Source organism: Muscardinus avellanarius, assembly GCF_963383645.1.
Source record: "Muscardinus avellanarius genome assembly, chromosome: 16".
Classification (NCBI taxonomy): domain Eukaryota; kingdom Metazoa; phylum Chordata; class Mammalia; order Rodentia; family Gliridae; genus Muscardinus; species Muscardinus avellanarius.
The window spans coordinates 23,708,408-23,730,917 of NC_137802.1; the positions used below are offsets into that span (position 1 = coordinate 23,708,408).

Consider the following 22,510-nt stretch of genomic DNA (forward strand, 5'->3'; position numbering starts at 1 on the left):
AGTGCACCCTGTGAGCGACGGGGACGCAGAGCTGGAGGCTGCTGCCCAGATGCTCTGGGAGGCCTCTTACCAAATGGCTGCCTGTGGGCCACTGGTGCACGCTCTGCAGGGTGTCGGCAGGGAGGGGGCAAAGGCAGATTTCGCCTACCAGGGAGCAAGAAAAAGGAGTGGGTAGTGAGGAGAGGAGCCCTGTGTTTCTGATCCTGTGTGATGTTAAGTCCTTTCGCCTCTCTGTGACTCAGTTTCCCCACCTGGCAGATGTATAGGAACTAACCGACACGCAGATTTCCATATGAATAAAAAGTAGGCAAAATGTGCAATTGTTTTTTGTGACATATTAAATATAGGTTTTGTACTACTAAATGTATAGGACTATTACTCTCCAGATGCAAGGGGGGGGGGGATGATAAAGAAGAGGGCAAGGGAATTGCTGATTTTTCAACATATATGGTCCTACTGGAGCCTCTGCTCAGGTTAGCATTAAAGGCTCAGAGAGGTTAAGAAACCTGCCCAAGGCCACATGGCTTGTAAGCGGCAGGTCTAGGGTTGGAGGCCAGTTGTTTGCAGCTCCAGGTTCAGACACCTGGAGTGAGGGTTTAGGGAGAGAGACAAAGGGAGGGGTGACTCCTGCCAAGACGGCTGGTTCCTGGACCACACCAACACATGCTTGCTGGTAGGGCCCCAAGACAGAGCAGAGCAGGCGGGCAATGGGGATCCCCACACAAAAGGTCTGGAGAGACTCTCTGTGGAAGATGAACAAGGGCCCACCCAACTTCTTTAGGGGCACTTACTGGCTGATTGTTTAAACCCCTTGGCAGAGTGGACGATAACATGGAGGAAGCCATATAGTCCTGGAGACTCATCATCTGCAAGAGAGAAAAGCCCCCAGGGTAGATGGAGGGCGTGAGAGGCTCACCCCTCCTCTGCCCCAGGCTGGTAGGGAAGCTGATGGGTGAGGTGTTGGTTAAGCTTTGGTCCGACAGCACCACCTGGTGGATGGTTAAAAAAAAGTGGCCAATGCCCACCGTTTCCTCCAGTGTGAGCTGCCCCAGATTGTGCCCAGGCCTCTCCCCTCTGCTTAGCTGGGGAGGCCAGCCCACACCTGCAGTCCTGGTCAGATATTTAGTAGCAATCTCCAGAGATACTTTTTCTTTTCTCCTTTGTTTTCCTTCCCTCCTTTCTTTTTGGTACTAGAGATTAAACCCAGGAGTGCTCTACCATTGAGCTACACTCCCAGCCCTTTTCATTTTTTTACTTAGGGTCTCACTACGTTGCCCAGGCTGGGAAGTTTATGGTCCTCCTCTTTCAGCTTCTAGAGTATCTGGGATTGCAGGTGTGCGCCACTGTACCCAGCGAGGGCTTCTTTCCCTCCCTTTGAATCTTGCCTATGTCAGGGCTACTCTCCTTAGTCTAACCTTGCAAAGTGAAAAGTAATACAAGCTATTCTGCTAATGGAAAAGAAGGATCAGCTCTGAACCCTGCTTGGGACTCAGGAGTCCCTAGATGACCCTAGATGCTGGGGAAAGCTGACCTGCAAAACCGCTTTCAGAGAGTAGACTGCCTCTCAGCCCAGGGGCAGGCGGGAGCCACCTGCTCTGGCCCGGCCTCCAGCCCTGATCATAGCTCCCCTGCTCAAACTCTCCCATAGGCCCTTCAACTTACAGCACGGTCTCTGAACTCTTTTGCCTGGAATTCAAGGCCCTCTAAGATCAGGTCCAAGGCAACTTCTTTTATTTATTTTTATTTTTGTGGTACTAGGGGTAGAACCCAGGGGATTTTCTACCTCCAGGTTATACTCTTATTTTATTTATTTATTTATTTATTTATTTATTTATTTATTTATTTGGTTCTGGGGTGTTCATTTCTCTGGCTACTTCTGGCACATTTCTGCCCACCTGGTTATCATAACACAGAGCCTCAAGACAACAATCACAGGCTATTATAAAAAGTTAATATGGAGCATATAGAGTACTTTTTTTGTGGTCTGGGGATGGACCCAGGGTCATTCGACCTCTGAGCTACACCCCCAGCCCAGTTTTTATTCTTTATTTTGAAACAGGGTCTCACTGAGTTGCAGAGGGCCTCACTAAGTAGCTGAGGCTGTATGCGAACCGCGATCCTCCAGGTCTCAGCCTCCCAAATGCTGGGATTACAAGTGTGCGCCACCACGCCTGGCTTCTCATTTTATTTTATACTTATTTATACTCCTATTTTGTACTTACTTGTTTTTTTGTTTTTTTGGTGCCACTGGGGTTCCTGGAAGCCCTTCTATCTCCAGGCTACACTCCCAGACCTATTTTATACTTTTTAACTTAGAAACAGGGTCTCTTAAGCCAGCACGGCTGGCTTCGAACCTGCGCAATCCTCCTGTCTCCACCTCCCAAGTGCGGGGATTACAAGCGTGCGCCACCACGCCCGGCTACTTGTTTTTTTTTAATATGACAAAGTTTGATTTATTCCAGGAAAGCAAAGTTGATTCAACATATGAAATTAAGGCAATATCACTCAATATTAATAGAATAAAAACCAGAAACCATATGATCATCTAAATAGATACAGGAAGAGCATTTGACAAAATCAAACCTCTTTTCATTATAAAAGCACTCAACAAATCAGGGGTAGGAAGGAATTTTCTCAGCTGAAAAAAAAATTTTAAAACCCCTTAGCCAACCTCATACTTAATTCTGAAAGACAAAATGCTTTCTGTCTAAGACCAAGACAAAGGTAACGATGCTTGTTCATATAACTCCTATTTAACAGTGCACTAGAAGTTCTAGCTAGGGACATTTGGCAAGAAAAATAAAAGGAATTCAATTGGGAAGGAGAAACTAAAAATTTATTTGTAGGTTACATATTCTTTTTTTTTTTTTGCAGGTCTGGGGATGGAACCCAGGGGCATTCGACCTCCGAGCTACACTCCCTGCCCTATTTTTTTTTTAATTCTTTTTATTTTGAAACAGGGTCTCACTGAGTTGCAGAGGGCCTCACTAAGTAGCTGAGGCTGTCCGTGAACCGCGATCCTCCGGTCTCAGCCTCCCAAATGCTGGGATTACAATCATGTACCACCACGCCCGGTGTACACATTCTTGTATGAAGAAAACCCTAATCGATCCTCCCAAATCCTGCTAGATTCAATAAACAAGTTCAATGAAGCTACAGGATATAAGACTTATAAATCAATTATATTTTTTCAGTATCATTGAAATAGGTTATAAAATAACAAAAGTAAATGGATGGCCTCCCTCCCATATTCATCAGTTGAAAAACAATATTGTTGAAATGGCAATATTCCCTCAATTGATCACGATTCACTCAGGTAACATGTATCGGTACTTCATTCCTTTTATGTCTGAATAATATTCCATGGGTTGGGTGTGGTGGCACATGCTTGTAATCCCAGCATTAGGTAGGCTGAGACCAGAGGACTGCGGTTCAAGGCCAGCCTCAGCTACTTAGTGAGGCTCTCTGCAACTCAGTGAGACCGGCTGTTGTGCACGCTGATCTGGAGTTGTCGCGGGCATGGTGAACTCTTTTATACTTATTTGGAAACAGGGTCTCACTAAGTTGCTGAGAGCCTCACTAAGTAGCTGAGGCGCCTTCGAACCTGTGCGATCCTCCTGTTTCAGTCTCTCAAGCGCTGGGGTTACAAGAATGTGGCACCATGCCTGGCTTCCAAGGAAACTTTTTGACTTACTCCTCATATGCTGTTCTCTCATCTGTCCATCATCTCTACCCCCGACCCCCGGGCTTTAGTCTTTTACTTTCCATTATCAGACTGCCTCATGATTCAACATGAGCCCAGTGCCCCAGGGTCCCAGGTTCTATCCTCACTAGATGGGGCTGAGCAGGACCTAGGGCGCCTGGAGAATCCCCATTTAAGATCTCTGTGTAAGCTGGGTGTGGTGGCGCATGCTTGCAATCCCAATACTTGGGAGGCTGAGATAGGATCTCAGTTTCAGAGACAGCCTCAAAAAGTAGTGAGGCTCTCATCAATCTAGAGAGACCCTGTTTCTAAATAAGAAATAAAACCGGGCTAGGGGTGTAGCTCTAAGGTAGAATGCCTCTGGGTTCAATCTCTAGTACACATATACACACGAAAAAAATAGGGCTGGTGGTGTAGCTTGGAGGTAGAATGCTTCTGGGTTCAATCCCCAGTGTTGGGTGTGGTGGCACACATTTATAATCCCAGTACTTGGGAGACTGAGATGGAAGGATTGCAGAATAAAATAGGTCTGGGGTATAGGTCAGAGGTAGAATGTCCCTGGGTTCCTTCCATGCCCAGTACCACCACCACCCCCCCCCAAAAAAAAGAAAGAAAAGAAAAAGAAAATCTCTGTGTACCTAACAGTAGAACAGACCTGGCCTGGTTGAGCAGAGCTGGGCCAATGGCAGCCAGGTGTCTGGTCAGGTCCCTGCAGAAGGCCCCCACAATGCCCTGGGAGCTTGGACCTGCTGGTTGGCAACCTTGGGTTCCAGATCTTACCATCTTTATTGCTGGTGACAGGGATGTTGTGGACAGTCCGAAGCTTGAAACAGGATCCTGTGAGTACCTGGAGCTCCACTGAGCTCAGGACAAAGGCCTGGAGATCTGTAGGAGGAACGGCGAGGAGGGAGCATTACAACAAGAGAACCTGCTGCTCTCTTTGGGGGCAGCTACAGGAAAACAGCTTGGCTCTAGGGTCCTCAGGAGGGAGGGAAGGGCTTGTAGACACTCGCCTGGGCACAGTGGTGGGTGCTGTTAGAGGGGTAAGAGTAGAGAACCTAAGAGTTCAAGTTTGTGTGGATGAGAGAGAGAGGACAAGCGTGAGTGGGACTGACACAGAGCTTGGCTCTGGGCCCAGGCCTATCATCCATCCACCGTATCCTCAAGCGAACCACTTAAATTATTTGGGCCTCAACTGATTGCTAATAGCAATTAGTGCCGTCTCCCCTGGCAACGTATAGGGTGGCTGTGAGAGCTGAGAGGGAAACACTAGGCGTGAAGATGCGTGGAAATGCAAAAGGCCGCTGTCGCCACAAACACCATCAGGGCAGCACAGAGCAGGGAAGGACTTTACCCTTCTTCTGTAGTTTCTGAATTGCTTCTCTCCACTCTGACCTCTCATAGTCCGAGGACAGTAAAAACAGGTAGCTCTGAAGAGAGGAGATCAGAATTCAGTGGGGTGGCCAGTCAGGCCAAGCACATTCCCAGATTCTGGGGCCCCCATCAAAGCTCCTTTTTATCCAGACACCCCTGTGCGGAGAAGCTGGGAGTGTGAGGGGCCTCCCTTCTGGGATGCCAGGTGACAGGAGTGGCAGTGCCAGTGGTGGCCAGTAGAGGGCACCAGTTCCATAGCAGCAGGGAGGGAGTCCAGGCTGGAACCCTGGCAGCCTCACTGGGACGTGGGGTCCAAGTCCCCGACTCCCACAGGGCATCCGGGAGCCAGGGGGAGTGGGCATCCCAGGGCTAAGGAAGTGGGCCACCCCTATCCCACCCCACCCTTCCTGACCTTTCCATTCCGATTGTGGATCCGAAATGGGATGGTGGGGGAATTGAGCAGCAGTAAGAACTCATTCTCAAACATCTTCTTCTTGAGGCGCTCAATGGCCCGGCTCTGCCCTTTGTTGGCTTTCTGCAGGGGATGAGGTACAGACGTTTCCCTCACACTCAGACTCCACTTCTCACTCAGCGGCTCTAAGCACAATATTTCTCTGTGCTAACTGTGGTTCTTTATAATGTCCTATATATTGTGATGCTGGACATCTTGGGGGGGGGGGCTGGCTAGGGGAGGAGAAGCCACTCACCAGGGCAGCTAATTCCTATGACTGTAAATGACAGCACACCTTTCCTACGCAGAGCTATCAATCCAAAGCCCCAATCCTCAACCACGCCTTTAGAGAACTCTCACCCACAAACTGGTATTTCCTCTGCTCTAAGTCACTCAGGGCCAGGGACCACGCAACTAGAGAACACCCCAAAACCCAGAGGCCCCCCAACATTATTCAAACCCATTTTTTTTGTTTTAGGTACTAGAGATTAAACTCAGGGCTGTTCTACCTTGGAACCACATCCCCAGCCCTATTTTCACTTTTATTTTGAAAAAGAGTTGCTAGGTTACTGAGGCTTTGAACCTTTGATCCTCCTGTCTCAGCCTCCCAAGTACTAGGGTTATAGGAATGTACCACAGCACTTGGCTTCTCATTTTTTGCAGCACTGGGAAATCAAACTCAAGGCTTCATGCATGCTAGGCATGTACTTTACCACTGAACGATAGACCCAACTAGGCTCCTTTCTTTTTAACTGACTAGTCAGGCAAAACTGTAAAGGCTGCTCGTAGCCAGTGTTGCGACAAAGTGGGGAAGAGTGACTGTCAAACACTGATCAGAGAATGTAACCAGACACAACTTTTTCAGAGGTAAATTTGCCAATGAGATGCACGTGCCATGCCCAGCCCTGTCACTTGTAGAGAATTTCCCACAGAGACATGAGGGCTGTGATGTGCACTGCAGACCTGCCTCCTAAAGGTAAAGAAACAATCCAAATACCCAAATACGTCACTGTGCAACCCAGTAATGGAGTATGATGCTGCTGCTAAAAACACTGGATGGATCTAAAGGTCTCTAAGGGACGGTTATGTGAAAAGCTTAAATAGCTGGAAAAATGCACATGTGGTCTTGTCTCATTTAAAAAAATAATATCTATATGTATACACAGACACACGCACACACACACACATGTGTACATCTACATCTGCCTTCTTCATGGGACAGGCTCTGCCAGGTGACATGCTCCCTGCAGCTGGCAGGGCTCAGTACTGACTTGCATGCCTGGGCAGGAGGGTGGGCACAAGGCTGGGGCAGAGGCACATGTGCAGGAAGCCCTTGTAGCAGAGAAGGGGAAGCAGGCTCTGCCAAAGCAGGCTGTGGCTACCTTCAGGGGGAGGGGACCCTGTGCTGGTCCAGTAACTCCCCAGGCATCTGGACTTCCAGATAGTCCTTCAGTCCTAGGATATTTCCTCGCCCCAAACAGCCTATAGCTGTGGTCTTCTCTTCCCCTATTTAGAGAGATGTTTGAGTTGAAAGGCCATCTGGTCATGTATCCCTTTATTTTTTGGTATTGGGGATTGAACTCAAGGGCCTTCTACCTCTGAGCTACATCTCTAGCCCTATTTTATTTTTTATTTGGAAACAGGGTCTCACTAAGTTGGTGAGAACCTCACTAAGTTGCTGAGGCTGTCCTAGAACCCACAGTCCTCCTGTCTGAGCCTCTCGTGTACTGGGATTACAGGTGTGCCCCTGTGCTCCACTTGTGCACTCCTGAAGAGTTGAATATCAAGCACATATTCATGATGTGCTAATTACTGGGGCACAGAACTGGAGAAAACAGCCCACTCACTGGTGTTGGGTTCCAATTCTAGCAAGCAAGAGAAACGCTGACCAAGCCAATGTAATCAGAACCATTAGAGCAAAACCAAAGGTGAAGGGCAGGAGCTGGGAGCAGGCAGCAAGCCCAGATCATAGAGGAGGCAGCTGTCAGGCTCTCCAGGGAGAGGGGTCAAGCTCAGCCTGGTGGGTGAGGGAGAAGGGCCAGGCCAACGAGAGCCCTCTGTGCCCTTCCTTCTGTCCACTGGGGAGACTCCTCCAGTGGTGCCTTCATCTAGCCACTGCTTTCAAATAAATTAATTTAAGGCTATATATTTTCCTCTAAACAGTGCTTTGGTTACATCCTGAGGGATTTGATACATACTACTCTTTCCTTCCTTCCTTCTTTCTTTTTTTTTGTGGTACTGGGGGTGGAACCCAGAGGCTTTTTCTACCTCTGGGCTATACTCCCAGAGGTAGAAAATATTTTATATTTTATATTTTATTTGGAAACAGGGTCTCACTAAGTTGCCGAGAGCCTCACTACGTAGTTGAGGCTGGCTTCGAACCTGTGCGATCCTCCTGTCTCAGCCTCTCAAGTGCTGGGATTATAAGCATGCGCCACCATGCCCGGAGCTATACTCCTCATTTTCATGCAGTTCTAAATAGTTTTCTGTTTCTTCTTTAATTTCTTCTTTAACTTAAATATTTTAGGCCAGGTGTGGTGGTGCACACTTATAATCCCAGTACTTGGGAGGCTGAGACAGGAGGATCCAGGTTCGCAGTCAGCCTCAGTTACTTAGGCCCTCCACAACTTAGACCCTGTTTCAAAATAAAATATAAAAAATAGGCCTGGGGATATAGCTGGGAGGTAGAATGCTCCTGGGTTCAATCCCCAATACTGTAAAAAAAATTATTTTTTAATTTACAATTGTATAATTAACTAATGTTCTAGTTGCTGATGTCTAATTTCATTGCACAGTAGTTTGTGGACATGACCTGTATGCTATTAATTTTTAAAACTGATTTCCTTTATGGCCTAACATAGGGTAAACATCTGTGAATGGTCCACATATGACAAAACCCGCAGCACTGTCAGGCAGAAGCTTCTCTGCGCTGTAGGTCCCCTCTCTCCCTATTTATTTGCCTACTTCATCTGTCAGCTTTTTTTTTTTTTCCTATTACAGTACTGGGGATGGAACCCAGGGGCATTCTACCTCCAAGCTACACCCCTAGCCCTACTTTTTATTCTTTATTCTGAAACAGGGTCTCACTGAGTTGCTGAGGGCCTCACTACATTACTACGGCTAGCTGAGCTGTCAGTCTGAGAGGCCTTGCAGGCTCTCCTCTTGAGTGTGCCCCACTTTTCTGTAGGAATGCCTCCTTGTCCTCCCTCTTGCTTCCCTTTTCTACAGTTCAGTATACACTGCTCACCAGGGAACACTCCCCAGTGAAGCCCACTAAACGGAGCACTTGCTCCGGGGCCCATCCTCCATCCGCTCAGAGCTAATCTGCCTTAGTGGGGGATTTCCCCTAGCACCCAGACACTCAAGGGCTCCTACTCGTCTTTCTTGTCAGACCCTCAGAACTCATAACCCGCCCTCCCCCCTTCCCCCCGGCGTGCCTGGCCCCAAACTCCACTGCCAGGCTCCGCTTACCTCTTTCTGGATTTCGCTTTTGAGGGCTGAAATCTTCATTTTCATGTCCTCCAGCTCATGGTCCGGGAAGGGGTGCACCTGGGGGCTGGCCTCGGCCTCCTCTGGGGATGGGAACACCAGGTCGGCCAGGGGGATATACCACTTACAGTCATACTGCTGGTGCTTCCTGTGGATGAGGTGGGAAAAAGACATGAGCAGAGGGAAGCCTCTCTAGCCTTGAGCTGCTGGGCCCAGAACCAAGAGCCGACCAGAAAGGGATCTGCCGAGAACTCACAGAGGCAAGAATGACCCTCCCTGAGGAGCCTGACCAGCAAACATGCATGGACTGGAGTCGGGCTCTGGGCTCAGCCAGCAGTGAGGACACTGGTCCTGCCTTTGCTTGTCTCCTGATCCAGCACCACTGCTGTTTCTGTTTCTAAAGAATCACTTGTATTGCAAGAACAAACTGTGTTAGTTGGGCTTACGATTTTCTACTCCCCACTCAATACCCTCCTCTAGCCTATTCCTGCTTAGGCCCACATTCATCACCCTTTAGGGTGGACACAGGATACAGATGTTATTCTGAATGCCAACTCTGATTAATAGGGGTCACACAGGGTACTGGGTTGGAGGTTACAACACAATATCCAAATCTAATGGAAAAGAGTGCTTGGTTGATTAGTAATGTCTGCAATGGGTGAAGGACTCAAGGCAAAGGTATATATGCTTATTACTGTCAATCTCTGGTCTCAAACTTTCTCAAAGGTGATGGAGTTCCAGGGAGTCATGGCCTTTATGGAAGCTCATAATGATTTCTCCTGACTTCCTCTAGGACTTTAGATTTCTACATCTCATCTTGGCCCCTCAGTGCTGCAGTGACCAGGTGGCTTGTCTCCCCCTCCACTGTAAGGCAGTGTACTTGGCACATAGAAAGTGGTAAGTAAATGTAGGTGGAAACACATGTGAATACTGAATGACCTTTTTCTGCTCAAGGCCCAGAACCACACCTACGGAGGTGGGTAGAGTGGAGACTCAGTCAGATTAGGGTTCAATCCCATTCACTTCTAGCTATGTGACCTTGGGCAACTCATTCCTCTTCTCTGAGACTTTTTTTCTTATACATGAGATGGGGATAATAACAACCATTTTGTGCTGTTGTTGGGAAGATTAGGAAGCATGTGTTCAAAGCATTCGCCATAGCACCTGGCATGGCACAAGCCCCAATAAATGGTAGATTTAATGACTCTTCACAGAATCCAGCCAGCAGCAATTTAGAGATGTCGAATAAAAGAAGAATGCTTAAGTAAATGATGGCACAGCCACCTGTAACATCATGCAAGAAAGTAAAATGATGATTATGAAGATTAGACAGCAACAGGGAAACTGCTTATGACGTGAAATGGAAAAAGCAGAGCCCCAAATTGGGCATTCACTCTGATCACAATTATATGAAAAAACATAAGAATGTTTAAAAAAAAAATGAAATATAGCTGCAGGAGACTTATGGCTATGTTGGAGTGGGTGACTGCTTTCTTCTGGAATGTCCTTCTAGTATCTTTATGATTTAAGGCATGATTTATTTCTAGGAGAAGACTATGTAGTAAAATGAAATGAATACATTTTTTTTTTTTTTTTTTTTTTGGTGGTACTGGGGTTCCTGGAAGCCCTTCAACATCCGGGCTACACTCCCAAACCTATTTTTACATTTTTTTTTTTTTTTTTTTTTGGAAACAGGGTCTCCTAAGCCAGCGCGCGGGGCTAGCTTCGAACCTGCGCGATCCTCCTGTCTCAGCCTCCCAAGCGCGGGGATTACAAGCGTGCGCCACCACGCCCGGCGAAATGAATACATTTTTAAAATGAAAAAGAAATACAGATTGCCGCAGGTTGCAGAGGGCTCCAGACAGGCAGGGCTGGCTCCCCTCCAGGGGCCCTCAACCCCTCCTCCCACGTACCCTGCGGAAGTCTTCTTCAGCTTGGCGCACAGCAGGACATCTGTAAAGAGGAAGACGTGCCGTAGCTTCCGGGAGCTTTCCGACATTTCCACCAGGAAGCCGTCCTTCACCAGCTGCCGCGTCTGAAGGAGATGCACCCCCACAGCCTGCTCAGAGGGTGTACACCTGAGGGCCCAGCCCACCCTGTGAACACAACCAGCTGGCGAGGGGCTATACTGCCTGGTGGTTAAGAGCACTGCCCTTTTTTTTTTTTTTGGTACTGGGGATTGAACCCAGTCACACCGCCAGCCCTATATTTTTTTTCTTTAATTATTATTATTATTTTTGTGTGTGTGTGTGTGGGTTTGAGAATGGAACCCAGGGGCATTCAACCTCTGAGCTGCACCCCTGCCCTATTTTTTATTCTTTATTCTGAAACCGGGTCTCACTGAGTTGCAAAGGGCCTCACTAAATAGCCGAGGCTGTCTGCAAACCGCGACCCTCCGGTCTCAGCCTCCCGCGTGCTGGGATGACAAGCCAGCTTTTTTTCTTTAACTTTGAAAGAATCTCGCTGTGTTGCTGAGGGTCTCATTAAGTTGCTGAGAATCTGTGATCCTCCTGTAAGAGCACTGGCTTTGGAGTCATGGGCTTGAATTTTCTCAGCTGTGATCCCAGCAGATTCACTGACCTCACTAATCTCAGATTTATCATTTATACAATCAGGAGAATGTTACCTGCCTTGTAAGGTAGGAGTCATCAAGATGATGTATATAAATGGCACCGTGCTTGGCACATAATATATAGTCAACAAATGGTAGCTTTACACTTTCCCATAAATCTCAGTAGCACCCCCAGATGCACCCTAGTCCAGAATGACCTGGTCTCTCCAGCCTGAGCCATGGACACCCTCCATCTTCAGAGCCCTCCCAATGGAGCCGAAGAAGCTGATCTACTTTCAGCGTGACTTTTACTGCAGACCACTCAGCCCTGTCATGCTACTCCTCAGTGGATTCTTCACCTGTCCCAGTGGATGGGAGACCCCGGGCTACCCTCAGTGGGGCTGCAACGGTCCTGGGGCCGCCTCTACCCTGGGCTCTGGATGGTCAGGGCACTTCTCTGCATGCGCACGGGACTTCCAGAGGTTCCTCCCTGCCGTCCAGAGCGCAGGGCTGCTCAGTCTGGAGCTGTCTCCTTCTATCCAACTTTCCCTGTGTGCACTGTAACCGTGTGACCCACATATGCTGCAATACGTGGATGAGCTGCTGAAAGCGTCCAATTAAGAAAACCTGAGACCTCTGGCACTCCAAGCATTCTGATGTCTGAGATATCCCGGAATAAAACAAACCACTGACATCCCATGTGTTGCAGACCAGGGCTGGAGATGCACTAAATGCCCCATTAGTCACCTTCAGATCCTGTCCTTCCTTACTTTCCTTTCCAGGAAACAAAGGAGGCTCACAAATGTAACAAAGGGATAGAAGCCCATGCAGCCTTCATTTCTGAATGCCACTGCATTATCTCTGTTGGATAGGAAGCACTGTCCTTGGGCCAGGGTGCTGCCCCGCAAGGGTCACTGTCCCTGTCCCTGGGATGGGGTGCTGCCCCGTGAGGGTCACTGTCACTGTCCCTGGGATGGGGTGCTGTCCTGCGAGGGTCACTGTCACTGTCCCTGGGATGGGGTGCTGTCCTGCGAGGGTCACTGTCCCTGTCCCTGGGATGGGGTGTTGTCCCGCGAGGGTCACTGTCACTGTCCCTGGGATGGGGTGCTGCCCCGCGAGGGTCACTGTCACTGTCCCTGGGATGGGTGCTGTCCTGCGAGGGTCACTGTCCCTGGGATGGGGTGCTGTCCTGCGAGGGTCACTGTCACTGTCCCTGGGATGGGGTGCTGCCCCGCGAGGGTCACTGTCCCTGTCCCTGGGATGGGGTGCTGTCCCGCAAGGGTCACTGTCCCTGTCCCTGGGATGGGGTGCTGTCCCGCGAGGGTCACTATCACTGTCCCTGGGATGGGGTGCTGTCCCGCGAGGGTCACTGTCACTGTCCCTGGGATGGGGTGCTGCCCCGCGAGGGCCACTGTTCTTCAGTGTTTCTCCTCACTGGCCAGGGCTCCCACTCTTCCTGAGGGTGGCTGCCTGCCACACAGGTACGCTGGGTATTTCCACAGCCTGGGCGGCCTCAGCTGGCATATTGGCTTCCTCCCTCCCCAGCACTGGCCTGAGCCGCTGGTTTCCCATTCCCTCAATCTCTGGGTGGTTCCCTGACAGCATCACACAGGCCAGAGAGAGGTGTTTGCATTAAAATACCCAGTGGCCCAGCTTCTCTGGTATAGGGGGAATGTGAGGGGTTAATAGCCTGACAGCCCAAGTACAGAATCCAATCCTTCCCCCCCTCCCTCAATCTCTCTCTCTCTCTTTTTTTTTTTTTTTTCAGTACTGGGCATGAAACCCATGCCCCCAAGTCCTATTTTTTATTCTTTATTTTGAAACAGAGTCTCACTAAGTTGTGGAGGGCCTCCCTAAGTTTTCTGGCCACAAACCTGGGATCCTCCTGTCTTGGCCTCCCAAGTACTAGGATTACAAGTGAGCACTACCATGCCCAGTTCAGAATATAATTCTGATATAGCTGAGGAACCTCATGCCAGAGCTGGAAAGACTGTCCACATCTCAGTTCCCTCCTCTTTCCTCAGTGAGTTATTGTAAAGTTTAATGAGACACTCGAGTCAAAGCTTTTAGCCCAGGACCTGAAATGTCACTGGTGGTCAAGGCAACCGAGGATCAGGGACCTCCCCTTGGCTGGCCCAAGAGGACAGGGGTGGAGAGGCATGGGGCACACAGCAGTGATGACCAGGTGTGCAGGACAACGGGGCCTCGTGCAGGGCCCGGAGCTCACCTCCCCCTTGGGGGTTGTGACTGCAGTCCGGCGGGGGTCAATGTCTTCGTTGATGCTGGACAGAAAGTTCTGGGAGATGCGGAGGGCATCCTGTAGCAGTGGGTAGTCTGGGTGGTCCACGGGTGTGTGCTTCAGCAGGTCCTGGGATGGAAAGGGGGTGGCCAGTGGGGGGAAATGGTTTTGGGGCTCAGTGAGAAGCTAAGAATACTTATCCTCACCAGAAAAACTTGGAAGGGGGAGTTCAGGGCCACATGCTCTAACCTGGCCATTCCGGGAAAGTGTGAACTAAAGGTCAGTGTGAGGGAGGTGCTTCCCTTTGTCCCTGTTGCAGTCATGGCTTTTTCTACTGGTGGCAGAGGCCAGTGAGGCCTCATCTCCCAAGCAGCTGGGAAACACTCCTTGCCTCATACCACATCTGCTCCCAGGACCATGAGGGAAGCAGGAAGCATCTGCCTTCTAGGGGGCAGCTGGCCACATATCAAGCATAGTAGTAGCCGAGCTATATTTAGGCCCTGGCCCCACTGGAATGGTTACCACAGGCCAGGCAGGTGCAGCAGGGCCCAGGGACCCTCTGGCCGCTCCCCAGATGGGCTGTCTTCAGTGACTCCAGCTCCTCCCCACGAAACTCCTAACTCCTCCCTGGCCATTCAGGGTCTTGACACTCACGTGTAAGACCAGGGTGCTCCGAGTGACTCTGTCGATGGGCTTGTAGAGCAGAGCTATTGGGGAGGCAGGAAAGGAGAGAGGATGATGAAATACAAGGGGCAGTTCAAGACCTTGAAAACCAGCTTTATTCCCACTGGCCTTGATCCCCATGTGGACATGTGTAGGAAGCCAAGTGGGTTGCGCGGCACCCCAAGCCTCCACTCTCACTCCCAGGGTAGGTCCGGCAACGGGAACAGGCCGACACAGGCCGTGGCCACCCAGGCTCCCCCGCCTCTGTTCCATCATCTCATCTCCTATCAGACAGGACTTACATAGCCGTTTCCCAGGCCAGGCCTGGCGTGGCTCAGAGCAGAGGTCCCCTACAATCCTCTGCCTGGACTCATGGAACTGTACCTAGCCATGTCCCATGATGGGACTCACCCAGGACTTCAGAACAGGGAAGGGCACAAGGTGCTTCTGCAGGAAGGACAGCCAGCTCCCCCATGCCCATCATGGTCATGTTCCTTCAATCAAAGGCCTGGTACGGCCTGCTAGAAGCAGTGCCAGTTAGGAGCGGCAAGCTTCATTCTGACCCACACATCTGGGGAAAGACCGTTCTACATGCCCCTAAACCCCCAGGCAGAACAGGAGAGCCTGGGGGACCAGGAGGCAGGCTGGATCTCCACAGAAAGTCTGCTCTCAAACCCATAGCAGCCTAATGGGTGGGGACCTCCTGATGGAATTCAGGTGGGGCCCTGCCTCTGGCAGCTCCCAGGAGGCTAGGAAAATGCCAGCTCAGCCCTACCCCTGTGCCCCAGCCCTCTGTGCCCCAGCCACCACAGGATGATTGCCAGAACACAGCAGGGACAGGTGGAAGCAGCAGCTGGAAGCCTGCATTTCCACACATTCTTCCAGCAAGCAGCTGCGCCCCGGTTCCCAATGTGGTAGCTTAGTGAGGCTCCTGCACCTGGGTGCCCCAGCCTGTGGGTATGACCTCTGGCCTCCCACCATGGGGTGCAGGTCTGGGAAAGAGAAACCTAACCGGGTATCCCAACGGACCAGGTTGTAACAGGTCTCCAAGTCAGCACGCATGCCCTAGCCAGTCCCCAAACCAAAGAGTCCCCCCAAACCCTAGATGTAAATGCCTATGAATCTCTTAAGAGACACTTGAGGGAATGATCTGCTGGCTGTGAAGAAGGTGCGGTCTCAGTAGCTTGTCAAGAGTTTCACCTGTAGTTTTTGCTTAGCAGCCCACTAGAATCACTGGGGGAACTCTTAAAAGAAACAGGTGACACCCCCCATGAACTAAACCCAATTTCTGCAGCATGAAACAGGATACCAGCATTTTCTAAAAGCTCCTTTGCTGATTCTGATGCATAGTAATGGTTGAAAACCATTGATTAGCTGGGCATGGTGGCGCACACTTGTAATCCCGGCATTTGGGAGGCTGAGACAGGAAGATCGTGTAGGTTCGAAACCAGCCTCAGCTATTTGCAACTGGAGAGACTCTGTTTCAAAATAAAGAATAAAAAATAGTGCTGGGGGTGTCGCTTGGAGGTAGAATACCCTTGGGTTCCATCCCCAGTACTGCAAAAAAGAAAAAGAAAGCCATTGCTTTATGCAAACATGTTTTACAACTTAGTTGTAGCCTTTTCTTATCTAGCAATTTCTAGAGACTCTTTCCATGGGCTGCTGGAGCTAGAATGGGCAGGACCAGGCTTAGAGTATCCTGGGGTGGTCAGTTAATAGCTCAGTGAAAAGCCTACTTCTGAGGCTGCTTACGGCTCCCCAGGGACCTGTAGCTCAGCCCATCTTCAGGGGGAATCTCACCCCAGAAGAACCCCAGAGACCCACATGGAAGCCCAAGTTCAGCAGACACCTGACAGGGTGGGCTGTGAGCTCTAGTCTCAGGGAAGCTGACACCACACCGTCAGCAACTCCAGGCCTTTCCCAGGTCCCGGGCAGGCGGGGGGCTTCTGACTAAGCCCAGAGGTCTGCACAAATGGCGGGTTGGGTTTCAGTAGGGTTATTAATATGCCTGTAGTCACCTTGAGAGTCCACCTGGCAGGGGTCGTAGAATGTGTCCTGCAGCCTTAGCCTATGATGTGTGGGAGGAGGGCGGCTGGGAGGAAGTCGGGAGAGGCCCAGGGTCACTGGGAGGTATAAGGGGACCAGGAGAGGAAGGCAAGTCCAGCACTGTGCTTCCCATGGCCCCTGCATGCTTGCTCCCCCGAGAGTGAGAGGAGGCGCTTGCCCTTGTCCCAGAGCTCCTGCCCCTTTCTGCTCCCTGGCTCCTGCAGCCCACTACTCCCACACCCACCCACCACCCAACAAGTTGCAGTGTGTTTCTCCCCCTCCTCCAGGAAGCCTTCCCTGACTAGGACCTTTGTGAATGACACTTGCCACATCCAGGTCAGACCAGCAAGCCGGGCTCTCCAGCTCGCTGGGTACTTGGTGCCCAATGGCACTGAGTTACCTGCTTTACGTGCACTATTTCCTGTGATTAAAAGAGGAAGAGATTTCTACTAGCCCCACTTTACAGGTGAGGAAACCAAGGCATAGGGATGTTATGTAACTTGCTCACAGTCACAAAACTCTGCGTGGCACCTGGGTTTTGAATTTCTGTTTGCCCATGCTCCTCACGATGAGCCACCTTCTTCCTCAGGAGAGGGCAGCCCTTTTAAGAGCTCAGAGAACCACATGAGGGTCCCTGTAAAGATTTGCCAGGGCTGGCCTCTAGGTCCTGGGGCGAACCCCTCCTGAAGAACCAGCGCTTTCATTCTGCATTCTGTACTTTGAAGCTGACTTCAAAGATGACATAGTAGAGACCAGAGAAACCCTGAACTCCAGGTACTGAACCTGTCTCATGAAGACTAAGCTTCTTTTGGGGAGGGAAGAGGGAGCAAAGAGGACTCCTTTCTTTTTAAGGAAATAGAGCTGAGACTGAACAACTTTTAGGCCAGACCAAAAGGGGCATGTCCCTCTGCTCTCGAGTGAGCAGGACACTTCAAATCCAGCTCTCCTCTGGACCCTGGCCTGGAGGACTCAGGCGAGGGGCAGGGGGCAACGGGGTGGCCTCTGACCTGCACCTAGAGTGCTCTCGGCTATCCTGCTGTGGCTACAGAGGCTGTTTCCCAGGGGGCTTCCTTCATAAGTGGTTTTCTGCAGAGGACAGCCCAGGAAGGTGAGGGGCCAGTGGTCCTGTGCAGAGGCCTCTGGGAAGGACCCTTACCCATCATCTCTCTCTCCAGCAAACTGACAGCCCACCCCCCTTAGTTCAGCCTTTAACAAGAAGCCCCAGGTTACCACGGAGATAGAGGAAAAACAAAATGATTTCGAGGGGTGCAGACAAAAATCTGCCTGGTGGGAGGGAAGAAGAATGTCCTAAAACCAGCCACCTGCTGCTCCGACACACAGGGGCCCAGAGCAGCTGGCCTGGGGCAATACTTGCCCCTCACACCTGCCAAAGGCTTCTTAGATTGCTCCTAAGGCACTTCCTGCCGCGGAGGGCAGGGCCCACCGGCCTCTGGACGCCTTGCTGCCAAGGCCTGCCTGGCCTCTTAGGAGCAACAACTGGGCTAACAGCCTGGGACCCTACCCCCCAGCTGAGGAAGCAGCACAGAGGATGCTCAGCGTCCCTCCCATTAAAGGGTGGGCGTGTGACCTTCACACAGCAGCAGCTGCCACACCCCTCCCCCAAAGCTGACCTTCCCTGCGGAGCGTGGAAACCTCAGCTTGAGGTCTCCGGAGGCTTGAAACAAATCTGAGAGCAGCCCCTTTGCTCCCTGCTCTCCCAGCAAGGTTCTGGGAGGCGGCAGCATGTGCACTGAGCACACAATACCCTCGCGGCTCAACCGCTCTCCTCCCTCCAGAAACAAAGAAACTCCCAACTTCTCCCTCCAGCCCGGGCTGGCACCCTCTTAGTTCGAGATGCTGTGGTCCAGACCCTCTGCCCACCTCTGCCTGGCCCCTGCTGACCCTCTCCTGGCCCCAGGGTTATCCTGCCTGCAGGTATAGCCTGTCACTTTCCTTTCGTAGCCTCTCTAGGAAGTTGCTCAAAGCCTCTCACGCCAGCGCACCATGTTAAGCCACCAGTCCCCACAGATCCTGGGGAAGACCTGGCCCCTTCCAGCCTGGTCCTTCCATTTCAATGCCACCCTCCCCGTACAGACCCCACACTTCATCTCCAGTCTAGCTGGTAGCTGCAAGGGTGTGCACACGGGTCTAGCTACCTGCCCAGCCTCCCTGCCCTGCTGCCCCCAAAGCCTGCTGGCCACATTCAGCCGGCTCCAGTCAGTCCCCAGGTGGCTTAAGACACACCAGCTCCCATGGAGAGGCGCCAGGGTTACCATAGGTGCAGTTACAGCAGAAGCGAATGATGAGGAGAATTTCCATGGCAGCCTCTGTCCCTGCAGCAGGGGCTTGCAGCCATCGCTCCGGGCTCCCGGCTCCTGGGTCCCCTCGGCAGCCCAGCCACTCAGCCACCTTGCTGGCTGCTGCCGCGCGCGCAGCCTCCAGAATCAAGCAGCCCTTCCTTCCGAGTGCTCCAGCAAGCAAGGGGGGAGGGCAGGAGGCGCGTGGAGAGGCAGGAGGAGGGAGCAAGGGAGGAGGGACCAAGCGCCTGCTGGCATCCTAAGGAGGAGCACGTTTGTAGCTGGCCAGCTGCCTGGGGAGAGGCTGGAGTCCTCATGTGTGCAAGTGCATGGGCGCACGTGTGTGCGCGCACACACACGCACACACGCAAGCGGGAGGGAATCACATTCACACAAATCTGCACTTCACAAAGCCAGACAAAGGAAAGCGACTAGCCCCATCCCCAAAGTACCTTCCATGGTGACTGATGTGTGGCTGTCCTTGGAGTCCTTGGGCCCTTTTACTTTGAGTTCCTGCCAGAAGGAGAAGTCAAGAAGTCGAGTCACTACCTGGGCTGTCCTCCTGCTCCCCCTCCCCACCGTGAGCAGAGCAGGAAGAGGGCTCTGAAACCCAGGGGAGCAAACTCAGAGACAAAGGAGGCCCACAGGCATGGCCGCTCCTGCCTCGCCACCTGGGCTTCCCTAAGCCTCCTAAATACAGAGGCCAGGGTACAGGCAGGGAGGGGCACTCTGGGTAGCAGAGTCAGGACTAGATGCTAAGACGTGCTGAGATAATGGGAAGTCCCAGGCCTGTCCCCTGAAGCCCCTGCAACCTGAGACTGAGCTTGGCAGAAGCAGGACCCCACCACACCCCTGAGGGCCACTACTCAGGATGTAGGCATGGGCCCAGGAAGGCAGAGTGGAGTGGGTAGGCACCAGGTGTACCAACTGATCCCTGATCTGCACACCTGCACAGGGAAGGTAGGGAGGGGGCGGGCCTGGGCCAGAGACTCTGAGCTCCACGGGCTCCGCCCTCTCCCCACAGGGAAGCTCACCCAGCCCCCAGCCTACCTGGCACCCCCCCACCACCCGTGCCTGTCCTGAGCAGCAGAGAGGGGACTGAAAGAGAGGAAGAGCCACCACCTCTCCTGGAGTCCCAGCAAGTGACCCTGGAATTAGTGCTGAGGCAGACTCCACAGACAACCTATAGGGTCCAAACCCCTTCTCTGTTTTAGAGGAAGAGGCGCCCCAGCCCTTGCTAACAGGATAGTGTGGCCTGCAATTGGAGCTGAACCGCAACCTCCACTTGGCAGGCACAGAGCCTGGGGGATAGTATCCCCAGAAGACGGGTGAGGTGAGACCAAGGTCAGGTACCAAGGTAATGCTGCCTGTTCTGCCTGAGGGAAGGCAAGGCCCAGACTGCAGGAGCTCATGTTCTACTCCAACTGTTTCTAGACAGAGAAAACCCCCAGGACTGAGGTAGGGTGTGTGTGTGTGTGTGTGTGTGTGTGTGTGTGTGTGTGTGTGTGTACTGAGAGGTGTGTGTGTGTGTGTGTACTGAGAGGTGTGTGTGTATACACTGAGAGGTGTGTGTGTGTGTGTGTGTGTGTGTGTGTGTGTGTGTGTGTAACTCTGTTTCTCAGGCTGCATCACTTGCTGGTGCCTGGATTCCCAGCTTTAGGGAATTTTGTTCCACGCCCCCCTCCAGTGCAACCTCGAGGTATGAAATCACTCCTGCTGCAGAGAAGGGCCTAATTGCAGTGATTAAGTGGCAGAGCCAGCAGGAAGTGACAGCGTCATCCAGTGAGTCAGGATGAGCAGCCGCCTGGCAAAGGGCCATGGGCCTTGCTCTGCCCTCTTGGACGAAGAGACTTTGAGAGGGGCTTACGCATGGGTGCAGATGCAGATACACAGAGAATGGTCCAGCAGCCCAGGATAAGAGGGAAAACCGTACTCTCTGGACAATGTTGACCCTGGGGGCCTGGGCAGCCCTGGCGGGGTCACTGTGAGCACACATCAGACAAATGCAGCTTATTCCCAGGGAGGCTGTGAGCAGCGAGGAGAAATGCCACTTCTCCAGCCTCATGACTCCATGCAGGGGGACTTCCCCACTCAGATAGAGGGTGACTCATCTGAGCCATGGGTTTTTGGAGAAGGAACCGGGCTCAGGCTTCCTTTCTCTATGCCCTGAGTTACAGAGACAGGCTCTCCCCCATTATGGGGAAGAATCTGTGGCTTCCCATTCCTGCTGGGGACTCAAAAGATACATTTACTTCCAAAAGTAAAATGCTAGCAAGCCCCATGTGGCTGCAGATCCAAACCCACACTTTCCAATCGGCCTATTCTAATAACCAAGCTGACATTTTTATCTCTATCTGTCCAACTCCTCTGTAGATTCCACACGTGGCCATAATCTGTAACCCAGTAGTTTCAGGAAAGCTATCCTGTGTTTCAACAACTTTTCTGGCATCAACGCTGAGACAAGAGCCGGGCGTGGTGGCGCACGCTTGTAATCCCAGCGCTTGGGAGGCTGAGACAGGAGGATCACATAGGTTCGAAGCCAACCTCAGCTACTTAGTGAGGCTCTCAGCAACTCGGTGAGACCCTGTTTCCAAATAAAATATAAAAAAGGTCTGGGAGTATAGCCAGAGGTAGAAAGCCTCTGGGTTCCACCCCCAGTACCACCATAAAAAAAAAGTATGCCCCTCCCTCCCCAGATGCAGAGGTTCTTGTGCTCTAAGCTCGGAGTAGCGTGTTCTCCTAAAGGCCAGTGGTTTAGGGGTGTCACTGGGGTCTTTTTGGTTAAAAAATGAGCTGAGCCAAGTTCCTGGACCATTGGAGAGCACCACCTCTCCTGGTTACTTCCTGGATAGATGTGTGAAATCCCAGCTCTGCTGTGCAAAGGAGCATGAGGAGAAGGGTTAGCTAGTAGCAGAGACAGGCAGGTCCCTAGCCACAGAGTCTAGGGATTCTTAAGTGGCCCTTGCTATCTCTCTATTTGTGAGATTGCAGAGTTTTAGACTTGGCACAAGGATCTTAAAAGATTACCTAGTCCAGACTTTCTCACAGGAGCTTGTAGAATACAGACTTTTGGGCCTCACCCCAAGACTTCTGAATTAGAAACTCGAGGGAAGGTGCCTGGAGATCATGGACATGTGGACCCTGGAGGCCTGGGCAGCCCAGGCGGGGCCACTCTGAACATAAATCAGGCAAGTATTTTGAACAGGATGCCAGTAATGCTTATCTAGCAAGCCTGAAGGAGCTGAACAAGTCCAAACAGCTCATTCTGCAGGAGGGAACAAAGGTCAGGGGAAGGGAAGGGCCGAGCTCAAGGTCACCACAGCTGGGGAGAACACTGCCCCCCCCCCGCCCCCGCCCTTTCAGTTTGTCCTGCCTCCTCCTTTGTTTCTCTCTCTAACCCGAAATGGAATTAAAAAAAAAAAAAAAATCAAACCCAAAGCCAGGCGTGGTGGTGCACACTTGTAATTCCAGCATTTGGGAGGCTGAGATAGGAGGATCGTGGTTCACGGACAGCCTCAGTTACTTAGTGAGGCCCTTTGCAACTCAGTGAGACCCTGTTTCAAAATAAAAAATAGGGCTGGGGGTGAAGTTCGGAGGTAGAATGCCCCTGGGTTCCATACCAGGGGCAAAAAAAAAAAAAAAAAAAAAAAATTAAAATAAAATAAAAATCAAATCCATTGATACATCAAAGAGGGGC

The 22,510-nt window shown here is 51.5% G+C and overlaps 1 protein-coding gene across 5 annotated transcripts in view; it reads right to left on the reverse strand.

The window, feature by feature from the left end:
• ABR (ABR activator of RhoGEF and GTPase) overlaps window positions 1–22,510 on the reverse strand; it is a gene marked incomplete at both ends in the record, with an annotated part of 223,971 nt that overhangs the window by 38,231 nt on the left and 163,230 nt on the right. For 4 of the 5 annotated variants that reach the window (XM_080713682.1, XM_080713680.1, XM_080713679.1 and 1 more), the window contains 9 exons: window positions 792–866; window positions 4,484–4,588; window positions 5,058–5,133; window positions 5,490–5,612; window positions 9,000–9,165; window positions 10,931–11,052; window positions 13,796–13,936; window positions 14,462–14,514; window positions 19,266–19,326. In XM_080713682.1, coding sequence (XP_080569808.1) covers window positions 792–866; window positions 4,484–4,588; window positions 5,058–5,133; window positions 5,490–5,612; window positions 9,000–9,165; window positions 10,931–11,052; window positions 13,796–13,936; window positions 14,462–14,514; window positions 19,266–19,326 — 922 coding nt within the window. Of the gene's footprint in view, window positions 1–791; window positions 867–4,483; window positions 4,589–5,057; window positions 5,134–5,489; window positions 5,613–8,999; window positions 9,166–10,930; window positions 11,053–13,795; window positions 13,937–14,461; window positions 14,515–18,789; window positions 18,836–19,265; window positions 19,327–22,510 lie in introns of those variants that run through there. The other variant, XM_080713683.1, reaches the window with a different exon arrangement.